Genomic DNA, 20,124 nt, shown 5'->3' on the forward strand with positions numbered 1-20,124 from the left:
AAATCATACAAACAGCTTCAAAACAATTGTATAAATTGTTCTAGACCAACTAAACTGACCCAAATAAAGGCAAAATAGCATCAACTTTTCTCCTTTCCTTAAAAAGTAAAAATTACAAAGTGAATGTAATAAACTAAAAAAATGCACATTTGAATTCCAAACACCAAGGGTATACAAATTTAGACAGCTAAGATATTTCTGTAAACCAATTGATTTGAGTAATCAACATGTTAAAGACCAAATTTTCCAAGTAACAGAACACTTATATTTGATGGATTTCCTGAACAAAGGAAATAAAAAAAATGACAAAGCAGACAGGCAAACATAATTCATTGGTGCACTATATAATTTTACGCTTCCACCCCCAAATAGCTATTTGAAATTCATTTTGTATTACAAGTACTTCTCCTGAATATTATTTAGGGTAAAATAGCCAACTTGATAAAGTGCCAACAAATCGCATCAAAAATGCAGAATGTTAACTAGATAAAAGTGTCAAGGAGAAATATTACTATTTCCATATCTACTTCAAAAAGTAAAACTTCTGCATGGGTTCAAAAGTTCAAGGCAACCATATCTTGTTTTCAAACAACAGTTTTTAAATAGTAAGAATTAAAGTTATAAACCTACCTGATCAGGATTCTTGTGGCTCAAAAGAAGATTTGAGGCCTTGATATCTCCATGTACATACTCATGCTCGTGAATATATTCCAGAATATCCAGCTATGAAAACACCATATAGAATAAATTAATGCAGTACCTAACACCAACCAGCAGAGGACTGAGCATCAACACAACTAGCCTTTACTGGATGAAAAACAAGAATGTAGCTCACATACAATTCTTAAACTCAGCTTCAAGACGGTTTTTTGAGAAAACCTTTTGGCATTTGCTTCATATATTTTCTGAAGGTCACTCCCAAAGCGGTCCATTATCATAAACCTGTAACTGAAGATGAACAGGACAAGTCAATGAACAAAATATAACTAAGGAAAACCTATTTTGCAATGAGTACTCTCCTTTCAAAGTAACTTTTTCAAGGCAAGGTTTAGTAAGGAAGTAAAATGAAAAAAAAGGGAAGAAACACAAACATTTGAAACAATTTCTTCTAACTGGAAATCCCAAGAGTTAGGAGTGCATCCAGTCCTGCCTTTCATCTTGAGGGCTTCCTTTCTCACCTGGTTACATGAGAATATATTCAAAGTAAGATGACGTCCACAGACAGAATCCCACAGACTCACTCAGAGTAAAGATCAATCTTAGTAAGACTGATATCACTGATTTTTCTCATAGTCAAAGGCAATTTATGTTTCTGGGTATTAGCTTCCTGCCTTTGAATGCTTCCTCTATTTTTAGGGCATATTTTAGCAGTATTAACATTCTATTAATAGCAGAACTGTCAAGAAATACTGTAACAATACCGAATTGGATAAAATTGCTTAAATGGTGTAAAAAGATTATATATTAAATACTCAATGGCCAAGATTTGGGGAAGACCAAATATCCTGAAAAACATAAAGATCTTGGTTTTGCCACAAGCCCCAATATGTTATCTTGGCCAATTCACATTACTTCTTTGGGCCTCAATTTCCCTAAGTATCAAATGAGAGAACAGGACCTCATGCTTTCCAAGGTCTTTCCAGCACTCAAGTTCCCAGGTTTAGAAGCCATGTGTGTACTGAAAAGCACCACCTAGACGCAGTCACACAGTTCATCTTCAGCTCTGAGAACAGCTTTTATCTTTAGAAAGTTTTCCAGATTCTTACTTGTCTAGTTAAACCACTCAATAAAGAAAAAACAAGACCACATTCAAAATGTATCGAAGTATCTTCCAGTGAGGATGAGGTTAATCATCATCATGAAAACAGCTGGAGTTTAACCGAAGCTCTGGTGGGAGCACAGCACTGATCTAAGCACTTTGGAAGCATCCGTGCATTCAGGCCCCACTTCACCCTGTGAGGCAGGTGCTCCTATGAGCACCACTACCACTCTAAACCATCCTTTATTCACCTCACCATTTCTAAATCACACACATCACCTGAAGCATGATTCCTTATACTGCAGACAAATGTTTATCATATTATCTGCAAGGATATTTCTACCACTGTGTAGTAAAGTCAAAGTTATTTCTAAGTAACTCTTCTAAAATAAAACCATCAATGTATACTTTCCTGGGGACTTGGATAAAAGGATGCAAATAATGGAAAAATATAAATCAGCATGAAGGATTATAAATGATTTAATAATGACAGTAGCTAATGTTTTCATGATCCTAACACTGCTCTCCATCTCTCCAGACCCTGGTCACTTCAAAGGACACACACACATGCACGCGCGTGCACACACACACACACACACACACACACACACACACACACACAGGGCATATTTAATTGGCTCTGTGATTTATCACAAAATAGGTGACAAGACTGTCTAGTGGTGAAGATTTCACAATGTACATAAATGTTGAATCAGTATACTGTACACCTGAAACTAATAAAATATTGTATGTCAACTTTACTTCAATAAAAACATTTTTTAAAGAATGTACAAGGTCAGTGTTGATGACTTTAAGTCACCATTCCCAAACAAAAATAAATAGCACCAATAATAATGATAACAATAATGACAATGGTGATGACTGCAACTAACATTTACTGAGAATGCTCAATGTGCCAGAAAACCCCCCTTAAGATTTACATGTTTTCATTTCATCTTCACAATAAATCCATAAAGGACATACTATTATCCCCATCTTACAGGTGAGATGACATGAGAAACTGCAAGCAGGCAGCCCAGGACCACACCTGATGGAGTCAGGTATAACCTGGTTCAGGGAGGTTTAGGTTTCACTGTGATATACTTCTGTATATATAGGGAGGGAAGGATAAAGAAAAGAAGGAAAGACAAAGAAATTCATACTGATACTCTGGAAGGAGGGGAAAAAACTTGTTACTCCAAGTCTGAAGTCCTCTAGCCCAGCTACAGTTCTCTTCCAATTGTCTCTACAAAATATGGTTTTGATAATGTACTGTTTCTTAGGAATAAAACTACTGTGCACTGGGGTAGATAACAAATTCATCTGCTGTCTAGGAGGTCATCTGTAAGGGATTTTCCTGCCCAAGTGCTCTGTAAACAGGTTCCAAATCACCAGGCAAAACCAATTCTCAAATACCACTCTCACCATCATGTCACTGTCCTTTGTTCAAGAGCATGCAGTAGCTTCTGCCTACCTACCACAACTGGTAACAAATCACTCTCTCCCTGGGCCTTCACTGGGTGCCTCAGTCTCTTTCTCGAAGCTGATTTCCTTCTCTTCCACACTTATGCATGCCCTCTTCCTTTGTTGAAGAAAGACACAGCAGACCAGAAGCCCACCCTGCCCTGTGTTCACATTCCTCTCCCACTTGAGATGCTATCCCTCCACTTCCATGGTTTTGTAAACTAGCAGTTCTTAACATTTAAGGCTTAAAGACCCCTTTGAGAGTAAAAGCTAACACAGGTATCTTACACGTGTTCTAGAAGCTTTACATTTAATCCCCCTTATTTAGTGGGTAACCGTTACTCTATTTCACAGATGAGGAAATTGAGGCAAAAACGAGTAACTTACCCAGTCACAAACATTTTAAGGGGCAAAACAGATTTGAATGCAAGCAGTCTAGCTCTAGAATCCTTGCTCTTAATTTAATCCTTGCTCTATACAATTTCTCCAGAATATTTCATAAAAAACTATAGATGTCCCAGCAAAAACATGACATATATGACACACCACATCTTGTAAGCATATATTAAATATTACTGATATAAAACACCCCTTCAGGAAGTCCCCAAGTTCTCATCATTTCAGGGAGCACCCTGGAATGCTTGGATTCCAGGATACAAATTCCCAGATAAACAACGCTGGCTGCCCACCCAGCAATGACCTCTTCTCTCCATCTTTTCTAACACAGCAGCTGCTTGGTTCAGGCATTCTGTCCTCTGCCACATGGCCATGTGCTTCACCAAGCCAATCACTGTGATCACTGTTCCCTTGCCAGTAACTGGTTTAAGGATGTGCAAAGATAAAACTCAAGTCTGCCATGAGACTGTTCAGAAAGGTTTCCTTGCAGGGAAAGTCAAACTCAAAAGCAGCAATACTGTTTTCCGCTGTTGGACACTGTGTCTGCCTGGGAAGCCTAGAAATGGGGCAGCCACCCTGAGACCACAGGATGGAGAACAGAGAACAAAGCCAAGGTGAAGAGGGTAACATGCAGGGGCCTGGGCTCTTGACGATTCCTTAGGGAGCCAAGCCAGAGTTTTCCTTTACTTGCAGCTGAAAGTACCCTCACCAATATACCCCCAGTTCCAAACTAAATCTACTCCAAATCTTAGCTACCAGCCCTACTCCAGGAAGTTCCATTCACTCATTCTAAGATTTTTAAGGTGTTACTGTGCATCAGAGTATGGGGATTTCTCCAATTCAACTACACCAACCACATTCTCTCCATGCTTTGAACTCCTAACACAAGTCAGAAGCACACAATTTAGCACTTAACTGTTCTCTATTTGTTTCATTCATGTTTGTTCTTCTCACCATCTGGACTGAAACCTCATAAAGAGCAGGAATCTACCCTGAGCATATTATGTATCTAACATGAAATTAAAAATTGAAGCCTAAAGGGCTACTTTTTACATAAATGACATGGAGTTTTTCGTTTGTTGGTTTGTTTTCAAGGGAAATAAAAAAGGCAGGGCACATATGGTTTTGTTCCTACTTGTCGGCTGGGTTCTAGTCAGTTGCTACCACTCTGCACAAGTCCTCCAGAAGAGAGACAGTCTCTGACCATTGCCTCCAAGAAGCCCAGATGAACGCCTCACAGAACTGTAGGTGCCCAGTAAATAATTATTGACAGAAGAAACAGTAAATAATTATTGACAGAAGAAAAGCAAATGCACAAAAAAGGCAAGAGAAAAACAAAACATGTATATTCTTACCTTTTTCCATTTTTATCATGGAGACCAGACCCCCAGTACTTAGGAACACCCAGGTACTTCAATTTATGGGTACGAATCCATTTCTGAACTACAAGTTAAAACACATGCTCAGTATTTCTATTTTGTTTAATGTAATTTTTTTTTAATCATTAAGAGAATATATACATGCAGTAAAGTTTCATCTTTATTTATAAAAAATGAACAGTACATTATAACTAGTAAATGAAAAGGACAAAGCATTTTTATTAACTCATAAGTTTTCTTACCCTATCCTAAACACTGTCTTTAAATAAAAATTCTCTAAAACATCTAAAAAAATCAAATCACAGTACTACAGTTACAATTAATCTCTTCAATTATATAAATGTTTCCCTGCATTCACAGGAAAACTTATTTTTTATTCTAATCTAAAAGTTTTTTTACCTCATTCTAAAAGACCTCAACCAGGAAACCAAGCTCTGGGAGAGACGGAAGCCTCCCTTAAGAGACCGCCAAGCCCGACACCACCCTGTAAGGAAATTCCCGGATCAGTTCCCAGAGGGGAAGGCAGGGAAGAGGGGAGAGGCCCGAAAAGACTGGGGCATCCAGAGGACGGCCGGCGCTCTTCCTTGACAGTCCGCTCTATTTCATCAATTACGGCACCCCCCAGAGGATTCTCAAGAGTTTAAAAAAATACTCAAAAAAGATTTGGAGGTCTTTTGGGTTAGGATTAATTCTCAATTTTTAACAGTATTTCTAATGTCATATATCATTTAACTTTGTTCTATGTATAAATATAGGTGAAACCTTATCCTAACAAACCCATTAAGAGATCAAAATTCTTTCATACAAATCTCATTTAAATGGAAACCATTTATAAAGTAAAAACTAACAAGGCATCATAATAGAAGATCCAATTCTCTAATACTGGCTTAAACAAAACAGAACAGTGGTCATTTTAAAAGTTTCTTTTAATCAAACAAAATAGATTCATAAATACAAAAAACAAATTGGTGTTTGCCATGGAGACTGGGGGGTGCGGTGATGGGCAAAACAGGTGAGGGGGATAAAAAGATACAAAATTCCATTTATAAAATAAGCCACAGGAATGAAATGTACAGCACAAGGAATAGTCAGTAATATCTAATAGCTCTGTATGGTGACAGATGCTAACTACACTTATCATGGTGAGCATTTTATAATGTATTTACTCATTGAATGACTATGTTGTACAACTGAAACCATAATATTGTATTATCAACAATACTTCAATTAAAAACAAAATATTTCTCAAAAAATAAAAGTATAAACATATGTGTATTGTATTCCTTACTTTGCTCCGGCTTGGCAGCTCGCTGGTAGAATTTTAATTCAGTAAAAAGAGGTCCATTGTCACTGGGTTCCTTAAAACATAAGAGTAAATTAGTACTAACAGTAGTTAAAATTACTGAGTTATTTTCAATGAACCTTCAAAAAGACTAACAAACCAATTTTTCTTTCCAAACAATGTGATTTTTATACTTAAGTTTATAACCATGTTTAAAGTTAAGTCAAATTTTTTAGAAATGTTTTAGATATTCTTAGAATAGTCCATAAGTCTTATATTTTTCTCACATTTCTATAAGTGATAAGCTATATAAAATCAGACATATAGCTTAGTCTTTGCAGAAGTTTAAGAAAAACCTTTAAACTTATCTTCTTCATTAAGCTTTCTCTTTAGCAAAGATCAGCAACCATGTCAACAGTTTCACCAAAAGGCTACAAGATATTTCTAAGATTAAATAAAATTCCATTACCTAATTTAACCAATTAATGAAAAAATCCCTTTCCTTTTCTGTTTCTCATTGCAGTTATATCTGGATTATTAGAAGTGGCAGAACCCGTACCCAAAAGAAGAGCATTCTGGAACTCCAGAGCAAGCAGGCACTGCATTCTTTCCTTCTAACACTGATCCCCATTTTTCAAACTAAAGGGCCCTCCAATTTACTCCCCACCTGATAACTTAAAGTCAAGAGGAAAATGGGGCTCAAAAACAATTGTTTCCCACCAACTTTACTGGACTACATTCATTCACATTTTGAGGGACAGTAACAGTTAAATTTTTTTGTAAAGAGGCATATTTGACAAACAAGAAATATCAGCCTATTGGGAGTTTTTCCTTGTTAAATAAACATGGAAAAGTGGGAAACATCATGTAATTTTTTGAACTCTTTAAACAATAAATTTTGTCTGATTAAAATTGGTTAGTATTTATTTAATGTTTGGTATTTTGTGTTGATATTATTTTGTTTATTGAAAATCTGAGAAAAATTTTGAAAAGCAGCAAGAAGTTCCAATGAGGAAAGTAACATTTCTAAATTTTAGGGCTAGTTTTCTTTTATGAAGTACAGGAAGAAAGTTATTTTGGACAGAATATCTTGTAGCTGGAGTTCAAGGCTCAGTAGAACATTAGAAATGATAAATGAGGCCCACTACCTTAACTGAAGAGAAAATATGACAAAATATGTAATTTTGGCTCCTGGAGATGCCTTTTGCAAATACTTAAAGTACATTCATTCTAGATTCCCTCACTGTAACAGAGGTTAATTTTACTCCTTGAGGTTTAAATAAAATCACTCTATACATACAGTTCTACTATCTCAGATCTCTTGTAATTCAGAAAAATAGGAATCCCCACTTAAGAGTATTTACAAAAAGACTGATTAGCCAGTCTTCAAAGAGGCAGTACCTAGTTAAGAATGAGCATTCTATGTAGCAAATGGGTAACATATATAACACTTGGAGCAGAACTCCAATTGAAAGTAAGCTTGCCTTACTTGTTACAGGAAGTATATTTTTAGCCAACCTTGGAAGACAATGGTATACAAGGGCTTGATAGGTCATCACCTCCTAAAAGCAGACACTAACCAATATACTAAGTTGTGAGTGCCAAAGCCCTGATTTGTGGACCCAGGACCTCAAGCTTCATCATAACCTGTGGGTCGCTCCTTTCCTAGCAGCTATGCTAACTAGACAGACAGTTGTGAATGTTTAGAGCCCATGGCTGAGAACAGGCCTTCAGAAGGCGGTAATAAATTCAGTGTAAGACATGAAGAAAGAGATAAATTCAAGAGAAGGAATTTTAGTAAAGTTACTCACCAAAGGCTAACTTCTAGAATGGCTCATTAATGTAATTCAGGTTTAAAAGGGGTTTTCCTAACACAAATTCTGGCTTATTGCATTCAGTTTGAAATTCTGATTTATTCAGTTTCAACCTATGTCATATCAACTTTAATTTTCAAGCTCTCCTTCAGGCAATAATTTATTAAACTTCTAATAATGAGAATCAACCTATATAAATCAGGCTATTATAATGAAAGCCCCACTACAATGAAGGCTTTTTGAGCTCATTTCATACTTTTTCTAATCCAATAAGATTCCATTATAACAAAATAAAGGAGTTAACTTCCTTGGTATTGCACTCTAGCCAAAGCTAGCTATTTCTGTTGAAGAAAATACCTTAACTCATAACTAAAATTTTATTAACATATTTCAAATCTAAAATACTCTGCCAACTCTATAATAGCCAAGATTTAGAAAAGAAATTGGGACTGACATTTTAACTAGAATATCACTAAACGTTTCTTTAAGACTTCTAAGTGTCAAAATGAAGATGACAACAGAAAAAAATTTAAATGTGATATATTTCAATGGCACCATCTAAAAGCAACTGGCTGCCATTTAAAAATGAAGCTGTATACAGTCTCTCCTTTCTACCAAAAAATTGTGATATATATGAATTGAAAATTCAGGTCATTTCTCATAACATCATGAGGGTACTGAACATCAGTCTGCAAACTTTCCAGGGAACTTCAAAATACAGATTTACATCCATCATATTAGAAGGTGAACATGATATAAAGAACTGTGGGGACATAAGATCCAAAAACCTGGCCTCTAGGTCCAATTCTGCTATTTGCTCATTGACATGGTGGCAAAAGGTATGAGTAATTAAAGGAACTAATTCCCTATAAAGCCTCTTAACAAGAATTTTTTCTCCTTTCATTGTCTACGTTATCATCAGTTTACCATTTCTCTCTGCATCTTTACTCCCAAAATAAAATATAGGTAGTGTCTCTTAGTTATCTAGAGGTGACCTAGTGTCACATCTCCAAGGCTGCTCCCATACGTCAATAAGGACTATGGCCCAAATCAAACTGGACAGAGTCATTTTGTAGAATATATTTAGTATGAACTTAAACATCCATCTTGAATACATGTCTTACCTTCATTTCAAGGCCAAGTGTAAGACACATTTGCGGGTTAAGTATTTAGAGATCTCTCATAGAGCAGATATGCATATTAGCAGCAACGAAATTTTCTGACAATTCTTCCACATTAAGATGGAAGCCCTCCCAGAAGCACAGGGCACCTGAAAGCCCCTACTGAATAAAAGGATCCCCAAACAAGGATAAACATGAGTGTGCACATATGGTTCCACTGAAAATAATTAAGCTTCTCCACGTGCCAAACTCAACCAGTGCTTCTCAACCTTGATGCACAAAATAATCCCCTGGGAGAATTTACTAAATATACCAATAACCAGGCCCTGCACCTAGAGACCCTGATTATACTGTACAACTTCTTAAAGTCAAGAACCACTGTTTGATCTGACATGCTATTAGATTATTAAGTCTAATTTGCCTTTTATTACATTACAAATCAATTTGCCTTTGATTATCTCTTAAATAATATTTGCTGAGTTTTTCTCAAGATAAAATATGTGCTCATTTTAGAAAATTTGGAAACAGTTTGGTGTATTTTCTTTATACATATATTTTATAAAATTACCTCTGCTCTATATTTAATTTTGTGTTTTGCTTTTTTTTCCCAAGGAATTATGAAATTTCCCCAAAGAGTAGTACTTGTTCTTTGAAAACATGATTTTTAACAGCTAATATGGCAAATGTTCATAAACAGTTCTGATTTCAATACTGGAAAGATATGATTCTCATTTTATACATTTGTATTTAATGAACCATTTCAACTTTTAATATTATAAAGCCCTGAGAGAAAAAAAAAATGCAGAACAGTAATGGACAGAGCTACAGTAAAACATATCACAACTGAAGGCAAATTATGAATGGGCCAAAGGCACAGACAGGAGATGGAAACAGTTGGCATCAATAAGTTAAAAGGTGATGGGGAATTATGGCCAAAAGTTTTCAGAAGAATAAAATAGGCATTTAAAGGTGGCACAAAGAAAACAAAGTTTAAAATAAGGTCCTCATCATCAAATAACTTAAAATCTAGTTAGGGAGACTAAAACAACACATAAAAAAACTAAGAACAACCAGCGGCATGAGAAGAGTATTAATGTGTGCACTTATAAAATAAACAGAAACGGAATGAGCGCTGCAGGAGCTTAAAGGAGTTCAGAAAAGACAGGGGTCAGTGCGAAACAGCAAACAGCAGCTACTAAACTCCCCTTGGAGAAGAAAGGGTCAATACTGTTGAGCTTCTGGCATTCTTCCACGATCACCAACTACAACAGTGAAAATGTTACTGACATTAAATGCAAAAGAGAAATCAACTCAATATTTAGCACTGCCCTAATTAGAGAGAGAAAGACTAATAAGGGCTAACAGAAGCAGAACTAAATTAGGAGAGAAGGGATGCAGAGAGTTTTAAACTAGGGTTTGATAACAAATGGCTTTAAACTTAGTGATGTGATGTAATTTGCTACATTAAACAGTTAGGAAATACTTGTTCCTATTTTTTTCATAACTCTGTAAGAAAGGTAATAAATGCAAAGTTGCACTGCATAACTAAAATATTTAGAATTACCCATAATAAAGAAAAATATCATAATTCTAAAATAAAACAAACTTAAAGAAGCCCAGCTTGTACCGAAGAAAAAAGACAGGGTGTAAGATCCAGCACCAGCACTGGCACTCTCCTTCTGAGACATAAAATGACTAAGCAGATTAACCAACAGCAAAGTGGTCAGAAATAACCACATTTTTTGAACCTCAAGATTATGAGAAGTCATAAGGTGACTTGCTTTCTTCTCTCAATGGGAACTTTAAAGATCCTAAGAAGAAACAAATCTTACCTATTGATTTTAATATTTTAATTTGTCAAATCAAAGACAAATGCAGGTAATATTCTTCAATTCCATGCAAAAGGCTCAATTTAATAGTAAGAACTTCCATTCCTCTGGTATAGCAACAAACTGAATATTTCCAAAGGGCTGTTGCTCCACAAGCGAGAAAGAAGAAACCCCAAAACAGAAGGGCATGAAGAAAAGTGAAATGGCACAGGAAACAAACAAATGACACTCTGACTTAATCAGTTTTACCTTCCACTGTGGGCACAATGGGATAATGGAGACCCAATCAGCACCCCCCAACACTAAACAAATACAAAAATTGGACAAAGTATGGAAATTACTATTTTCAGACGTGGGGCAAAATAGGCAGCACAAGACTATGGTCTCTAAAAAATGGGGAACAAACAGTGAGCCCATGACAGTCCCAGCTTTCTTCAGGGGGAAAGAGGAGGAGACTCGGGATGCCACGGGCATAAAGGGGGAGACAGACACAGTGCATCAACAACCTGACACCAAAACCGAAAACTGAGATGGGAAAACCAGGAAAAACAACGAAAAGATCAATATCCCTCACGAACAAAGATGTAAAAATCCTTAAAATATTACTGAATCAATTCCAGCATCATGTAAAAAGCATAATACACCATAACTAAGTAGAGTGTATGTTAAGAATATAAAGTTAGTTCAACACTCAAGTATCAATCAATATAATTGCCACATTAGCAGAATAAAGGAGAAAAGTCCTATGATTCATCTCAACAGATGCAGAAAAAGTCCTGAGAAAATAAGCAGGAAAGCTACAAACTGAGAGAAAATATTTACAACACGTGTGTCTGAAAAAGGACTTGTATCCAGAACAACTCTCTCACTACTCAATTATAAAAAGCAAAACAACCTAGTTATATTTTTAGAAAGAAGTAGTGGGAGGGAAGGGGGCAAAAGACTGAGGAGGAACTCCACAAAGGAAAATTTATGAATGACCAATAAGTATAATGAAAAAGTGCTCAAAATCAGCCATCAAGTAAACATAAACCAAAACTATGAGGAACTACCACATTTCCAGGGTCACAGCTAAAAACCAACTAACCCAACAACTGTAAGTGTTGCAGAGGAGGTACAGTAACCAGAACTCTCATACATGGCGGGTGTGTAAAATGTGTAAAATGGCACAACCACTTTGAAAATCTGTCTGGTACTGTCTTATAAGCTTAAGTATATACCTTCCCTGTAAACTAGCCATTCTACTTCTAGGTACTTATCCATGAGAAATAAAACGTACATGCAAAAACACTTGTACAAGAATGTTTACAGAAGCTTTATTCATTAATAGCCCAAAACTGGAAACCATCAAAATGTCTACTAAGAAGAGATGGAAAACAAACTATAATGTGTCTGTATGATACACTACTACTGAGCAGTAACACTGAATGAGTAACTACTACACCAACAGTATGGATGAACCTTTAAAATATTATGCTGAGCATAAGAAGTCAGAGACAAATAGTATATATCATTTAATACAATTCATATGGCATTCTAGAACAGGAATAACTAATTCATCGGGAGAAAAAAAGCTCAAACAAGTGATTGCCTCCAAGGGTGTGGGAAGTAAGGGTTTAACCAGAAAAGGGCACAAGCAATCTTTTTTGGGCTGATGGAAGCATTCTGTATTTTAATAGTGGTGTGGTTACATAGGTATATGCACTTGTCAGAAGTATTCAAATTGCTTATTTGAATACATAGGCATTTCCTTGTATAAAGAATGCCTGAATTATTTTTTAAATGTTAAAAACAATCACTAAAACGGTTCAGGTCCAAAAGAGTTAACTCATAAGGGATCAAATATATTCCTTTTTAAAAAAAGAGTAAAATAAACTGAAACAAAAAACCTTGGGATAATTCTAATTCCAGAGTTCTATAGCCTTTAGGAAAAAAGGAGGGGTGGGGGCCTTAAGAGGTAATTTGTAGAAATAATAGACTCCATTACTCTACCATTTAACAAAAACACAAGGAGAGTTACAAATGTTGGAAAGCAAAAAAATACATAATATATTGATTACAAAAGAATAATGGTTAAAACATCCTTTAGTGTACCAATACATAAATTAACCTGGCTTTATGTCAGATGGTATGTTATCAACTTTTACTCACTACAAATATATTTCAACTGATGCTAATATCACAAAAAGATGGTTCAGTGTGATCAGAGATAATTTAATTTACTAAAATGGAAGGGGAAGATAAGAAAATTGGAAATAATGAAGAGAAAATTGACCAAGTGGAAGAAGCAAATGCAAGATAAAATACAATAAAATTTCATTGAAGTTGTATAGTCTTATAGGATATAAATATAAAAAGCACCTCATCTATTACAAATAAAAGCTGAAATGAAAAGAACAAGCTGAATATTTTTATTCCACAACTGTATACCTATGTGCTTTCATTTATTTATCCCCAAATACTAGTGCTACTCTAATTCAAGAGAGAAAAGGGACTTACTGAATTCAAATTATTAAAAACTATAAAGCTACTCTTCTGTTTCATTAAATATTTATGAAACATTATTAAAAATGTAGTACCTTACTTTAATTCTAGTTACCAAAAAGGATGTTTTTTTACAAAATAAATACTACACTAAATCAACAGAAAAGAAAAAAATCAGCTAAAATATTTGCTTACCACTTTTACAACACAGGGTGCATCACTGCCCACCGATTTTGAAGAATTCGTATCAGCTGTTTGAAGAAGTGACACATGTAATATTAGAACAAGAAGCAGCATTATTACAAATAGCCTGTAACTAACCCTTTATTAATATTTAAGTCTGTAAATCTATAACCCCTTGATAGAATAAACTTCAGTTCCCAAATAGGTGTTTTACGATATCATTACAGTGTATTTCATCTACTTAAAGACTTTTTTTCATGATTTAACATGTCTGAAATTGGAATGCATCTTACAATTGCTGGTACCTTCAATATGATCATCCATTAAGTATGGAATGCTCTGAGTTAAAGATTTCTTTGATTCAAAATTACTCCTGGCTTTTCATACGCTAATGTATGTTGTGAATTCCCAAGATGGTGATAACTGATACAATGTCTTAAATTTAACAAACTAGAGAATCATTTTAAGAAGTAGCATCAGAAAAGTAAGAAAACTGGGAGCTAAAGATCCAAAAAGCACTAGTTTGGGGGAAAAAACTTCACCTAGATCAATAGCTTAGACTATTGGCACTAGAACTTTGAACTGCCATCTAGAATAATTTTCAAGGGGCTGTCGTTTTATTTCACGCAAAAAAAGCAGCATAGCTGCCCTGGAATACTGAGTTAGGTACATAATGTTGACCACACTGATTAAACAAATGTTTTCATCAAGTACCTACTACACACCAGTTTCTTGGAAACTGATCTAGCAGTGAACAGGAAAACGTAATCCCTGGTCTAAGGAACCCTTCAGTGGGAGGGCACAGATAATTAAATTATATAGTATTTTTGATGGTGGTGATTGCTACAGAAGAAAAGTTAAGCAGTAAGTAGACAGCGTTGCAAGGTCATAAGAGAAACCTCACTGATGGAGTGTCACTGGAGCAGCAGTCTGAAGGCAGGGAGGGAATAAGCCATGTAAACATCTGGGGGAAGAACATTCCAGGCAGATCAGGACAAAGGCCTCAACATGGAGCCTCTGACATATTTGAGGAAAGCAAGGAGACCACAGCAGCTGGAGAAGCATAATGAGGAAGAAAGTTACACTGAATAGATCAGAACAGCAGCAGGGAACACACACAATGAGCTTAACAGGTGACAACAAGCTGTTACTGTGAATGAGACGGAGCAACTGGAAGCTCTAAGACAAGGACGAGCAAGATCAGCCTGATTTTTACCAAATTCTTTGGCTCCTATGTAGGGAACAAAGTGTACAGCGCAAGGGCAAGGGCAAGGGCAAGAGCAGGGAGCACTTAGGCTATTACAACACTCCAGGGGACGGACGTGGTGGCTTGAGGTGGTAGCAGTAAGGTGGTGATAAGTGATCAGACTGTGGACACATTTTCAAAGAAGAGCCAACATGATTTGTTCATGAATTGGATACAAAGGGTAAGTGGAGGTAAAGTAGGTAAGAATGACTCAAGGCTTCTGGCCTGAGCAACTGCAAAGAGGAAGCTGCTGAGCCAAGAAATGGAAGCAACCTAAGCATCCATCAGTAGATGAATGGATAAAGAACAGGTGGTACATATACACAATGGAATACTACTCAGCCATAAGAAGAGAACAAATCCTACCATTTGCAACAAAATGGATGGAGCTAGAGGGTATTATGCTCATTGAAATAAGCCAGGCTGAGAAAGACAAGAACCAAATGATTTCACTCATCTGTGAAGTATAACAACAAAGCAAAACTGAAGGAACAAAACAGTTGCAAACACAGACTCCAAGAAAGGACCAGCGGTTACCAAAGGTAGGGAGTGGGGAAGGAGGGAGAAGGGGATTAAGGGGCATTATGATTAGCACACATAATGTAGGGGGGTCATGCGGAAGGCAGTGTAGCTCAGAGAAGACAAGTAGTGACTCTATAGCATCTTACTATGCTGATGGACAGTGACTGCAATGGGATGTGTGGGGGGGACTTGATATTATGGGTGAAGGTAATAACCACAATGCTGCTCATGTGAAACCTTTATAAGATTGTATATCAATGATATCTTGATAAAAAAAAGGCCACAAAAAAAAGAAAAGAAAGAAAGAAAGCTGCTGCTCATTAAGATGGAGAAAACTGCAGGAGGAGCTATGTTTGGGGGTATCTTTGGTTTGAGATCCTTCCTAAACATCCTAGTTCAGATGTTAAATAGGCAGTTGATACTTAAGTCTTGAGCTCAGAAGAGTGGCCCAAGTTGGGGAAATGAATTTGAGAGAGATCACCATAGAAACGATATTCACTTAAAGCCATGAAACCGGAAGACCCCCCTAGGGAATGAGTGTAGACAGAGAAAAGATGACCTAGAACTGAGCTCTAGGGCTTTCTCACATCAGAAGTTGAAGAACTGAAGAAGGACAGGCGAAAGAAAACACAGCCACCAATCGGCTGGCAAACACCAAGTTTGAAATTGTGGCAGCTAAAACACTTCAGACTGAAGAAGAAACACTAAATTGGGCAGACGAAGAGGTCTGAGCTCATTAAGGAACAGCTCCAAGGAATATCATTTAGATACTGAATTAGTAATAAAGAAAGGTCAGATTTTTTAAAAAAATAATCATTTAGTATAAAAATATTAAAATAAGGATAGTATCATACAATTCAAATGAGGGAAGGGGGGGAAGGAAACTCAATGTACTACAAAATGGGCCAGGCCCTCGGAGTGCAGCGAGAGGAGGAGCCAACCCACTGCCCAGGAGCACATGTTCACTCTGGAAGAAAGAAAAGTCATTTCAGCGCAGTGTGGCAGTATTCGAAAGGGTTAGCCAACAGCAGGGGACTACCAGCAGAGGCAGCACTGCCCAAAACTCAGCTTTGGGAAAACGAAGCCAAGGCAGCACCACATCAAAGATCACACAGCGAAGGGCAGCCCGACAGCTGCCACCCAGATTCTGAGGAAGTCACAGGGGAAGGGAAGACGTGACACAGGGACAGACCAAAGGAAAGGTCTTTTATGCCAGTCTCAGAAATCTGGCACTTTGTCCTAAGAGCGCTGGGGAGCCAATTTACATAGGCTAGATCACTCAAGCCAGAATGTGAATAGTGGGACGGAAGGGGCAAGACTGAGCAGAGAAGGTCGACGGCAAGAGTGAGACTCCAGACAAGACTTGAAAACAACCCGCACTAAGGTAGTATCAGCAAGGACGGAGAGAAATGAATGGCTCTGAGAAGTCACACAGTTAAAGCAATAGAACTAGGTGAAGTACTAAGGATATTAGTAGGGGAACATTTGAGAATGACTTCCCAGAGTCTGGTTTGAGGGGTGTCATTCATTCAGGTAATCTCCTGATCAGGAGAATCAGGAGATGGAAGAGGGCAAGTCTTAGACATGCCTGTGGGACACCCGAGTAGAGATTCCTAACAGGCCACGGGCTATAGGCCTGGATTCAGGAAACCAAGTCCTAGGATACAGATAAAAGATATTGAAATCAACAGTAAAGAGACAATAACAGAAGCCACGAGACCCGATGAGATCACTCAGAATATGTAGAATGAAAGTGAGCCAAGGAAGGGAAGCTAGAGAAAACAGACGTACCTACAAAAATGACAACATACACCCAGAGAGGTAAGGGGAAAGCTAGAGGTGAAACATGTTATTATAAAGGTCAATGGAAGCAATTTTTATGAAAAGAAAAGATAAACAGCACCACATGCTATAGAAAATATCCAAAGAAAATTCAAAAGCTATCTTTTTAATTCATTAGTACAAATTGCTGCTGATCTTGAATATGGCTGTTTTGATGTATCAGTGGGCACAGAGAGATAAACTAGAGGCACCAATATTCCTTCTCTGAATTCCTGGAGGCAAATTCCTTCTCCAGATTGATCAATCTGGTTTTACAGAAGCAAAATTTTATTATAGAAATCTGTCGAACCATTGAATATTAAAAATACTAACTATTAGATGGTACTTTCTGATGTTAAATACAAACACAAACAAACAGCTAGCACAAATACAAAGCAAGCTGTAAATTTGCCAAAGGTACAAAGGCAAAAGTACAAATTTAACTAATGAAAAAATTTTTGAGGAACCTACTTGCTTAAAGCCAAGTTCCCATTCCTAACATGGGATGCTCTCAGTCCACACATCCTGTAATAGAAACACCTTGTATAATCTACCAGCTCTAAATCACAAGGTCAAAAAATATGTACCTAACTAGTATAGCTACTAACCTTTCACGATGTATGAGGATTTTCCCCTTAAGTCAGAGACAGCCTAGTTCAGTGGAATGAGTTTGGCTCTGACACAACTAAAGGATCAACATCTATTCCCCAAAGGCAGGTGCCACTAACCTAGAGGAATCATCTTTACAAAATACAGTCAAGTGCTGATTTCTAATCTACATTTCATGCACATACTCTGGAGACTGCAGCTAACCCACTATATAGCCCACTGGTCCTGGAGGAGGTCGAGCTGAACTCCCCTTGAGTAAGAGCAGCTGCTCTGTTAGATGCGTCTCTGGTTCTCAAACTTTAACATGCATCTGAATTACTAGGAGGACTTGTCCAATCACACTGCCGGGTCCTCTCCCAACAGTTCCTGGTTTGTAGTTCTTGGGTTTTTGCAGTTCTAACAAGTTTCCACAAGATGCTCATCTAGTATCTAATACTAGTATTCTGAGCAAGATTTTCTAAAAGAAAAAGGGTTCCACTACTAAAAATAAAACTTTATAAACCTCACAGCAGAAATTCAATAATTAAATAATTACCTGATTAAATTGATATTTGAAGTGGAGTAGGAACATATAATGGAAAAGGTAGAGAGAAGTATCCAAAGTAAACACAAAACGCACTATATCACTATTAATATTCTTAATGAAGGAGACCTGATTTTAACTGACTTAGAAGTAATCGGGTAAAATATTTTTTAAGTCAACAATGTACTTAAACTATAGAATCTCAGGGTTCCGCAAAGGGTCCCCCAAAACTTCAGGGTAAGTATATCAATTAATAGCACATTTAATCAGACCTAAATATAATTTCTAAGTCATTCTCTTAATTCCACTATGATGAATATGAGGGTTGTACAGAAGGAAAAAATAATCCACACCTGTTAAAGTTCTCAAAGTGATCAAATAAAACCGTAACAGAGGGAATAAATCCTAACTGGGTGAGGTAGGAAAGAAAGACACTCAGTTTTCTTTGGGTCTCAAAAGAAATTAAAATTATATAGAACATCTTAAATATCTAAAGCCACCGTACTAATGACAGTATTACAGATATTTATCTTTTCTATTGATTAAATCAATTTCCACTCCTATACAAATCAAATTGTAGATTATTAAGAGTATCCCGTAAAAGCTCATAACTGAGAAACCATTTTGATAAGAAAGCATATAAATCTTTGGATTGACAATTAGAAGTAGTCATACACTTACCAAGATATATACATCCAAAGCCACCTTGGCCAATGGGTAATCCTAGTTTCCATTCCTTTTTTGTCATGTCAGTGATTATCTCCCCAACTGCAAATTGTTCTGCAAGACGTCTCCTTGTAGGACCCTGTCTTCCAGCTTGAGCTGCTTTTACACGAGGCATTTTCACTATAATTTAAACAAAGCAACACCCAGAATTATACTCCTAGAAGTATTGAAAACATTTTCACTAAGGAAAGCTTCTGTGCACAAAGATGGTGTTCAAATTTCTACTTACTCCAAAACTTAAATAAAGGACATCTATTGATTCTGATTTATAATTGCTCTAATCCTATTTGGTTATCTCAACTTTGGAGAGGAAACAATAAAATGATCTATGCAATTACTTTCAAGAGAATATTTATTTTTACACTACGGTGGTATAATAACATCTACGACTAAAATGCTATTTAACAACAAAAAGAAAATTGCTCTCTGAAGTTGAGGGGGAAGGTACATCCAAATACAATATACATTTACAGTGATGCAATGAGCTTATACAGGTATATACTGACATAGTAAGAGCACAGCAGAGATTGAAAACACAAGATAATTAACAGGAGGGGAAAAGGAAAAAGTATTTGTGGCATGAGAGTAGATGCCTTACACAAAGGTGCCCATCCATCCTCACAACTGTGAAGATTACATTACCATTCCCAGTTTTACAGATGAAGAAATTAAGGCTCAGCAAAGTTAAGCAATCTGTCCAAGGTTATGTATCTAGTAAGCAGCAGAACAACAGAAATCTGCACTGAGGAACCCCTGGCTCCAAAGCCTCACCAACGTGCCCCGAAATTACAAAAGTCACTGTAATGAAAGAGCAAACCTTTCAGAAGAGTGACAATGAGAAACTGTAGCTGTTTAGCCAGTTGGGTTCACAGGAACGGCAAACGAGCATTCCTGTGCTTCCTTTCTCACCAACTATCCTTTGTAAGAATCTCTATTTACTTTTCTCACTAACAGGTAAGTTTAACG

At 36.7% G+C, this 20,124-nt stretch overlaps 1 protein-coding gene across 9 annotated transcripts in view; it reads right to left on the reverse strand.

Moving 5' to 3' along the window:
- VRK1 (VRK serine/threonine kinase 1) overlaps positions 1 to 20,124 on the reverse strand; it is a 90,935-nt gene that overhangs the window by 29,346 nt on the left and 41,465 nt on the right. For all 9 annotated transcript variants that reach the window (XM_057488159.1, XM_036882301.2, XM_036882299.2 and 6 more), the window contains 6 exons: positions 19,114 to 19,278; positions 13,724 to 13,779; positions 6,287 to 6,356; positions 4,975 to 5,062; positions 840 to 948; positions 631 to 723 (listed from right to left, as the gene is read on the reverse strand). In XM_057488159.1, the coding sequence (XP_057344142.1) occupies positions 631 to 723; positions 840 to 948; positions 4,975 to 5,062; positions 6,287 to 6,356; positions 13,724 to 13,779; positions 19,114 to 19,273 (576 nt within the window). In that variant the 5' untranslated portion in view covers positions 19,274 to 19,278. The remainder of the gene's footprint in view (positions 1 to 630; positions 724 to 839; positions 949 to 4,974; positions 5,063 to 6,286; positions 6,357 to 13,723; positions 13,780 to 19,113; positions 19,279 to 20,124) is intronic.

Source organism: Manis pentadactyla, chromosome 11 (genome assembly GCF_030020395.1).
Source record: "Manis pentadactyla isolate mManPen7 chromosome 11, mManPen7.hap1, whole genome shotgun sequence".
Lineage (NCBI taxonomy): Eukaryota > Metazoa > Chordata > Mammalia > Pholidota > Manidae > Manis > Manis pentadactyla.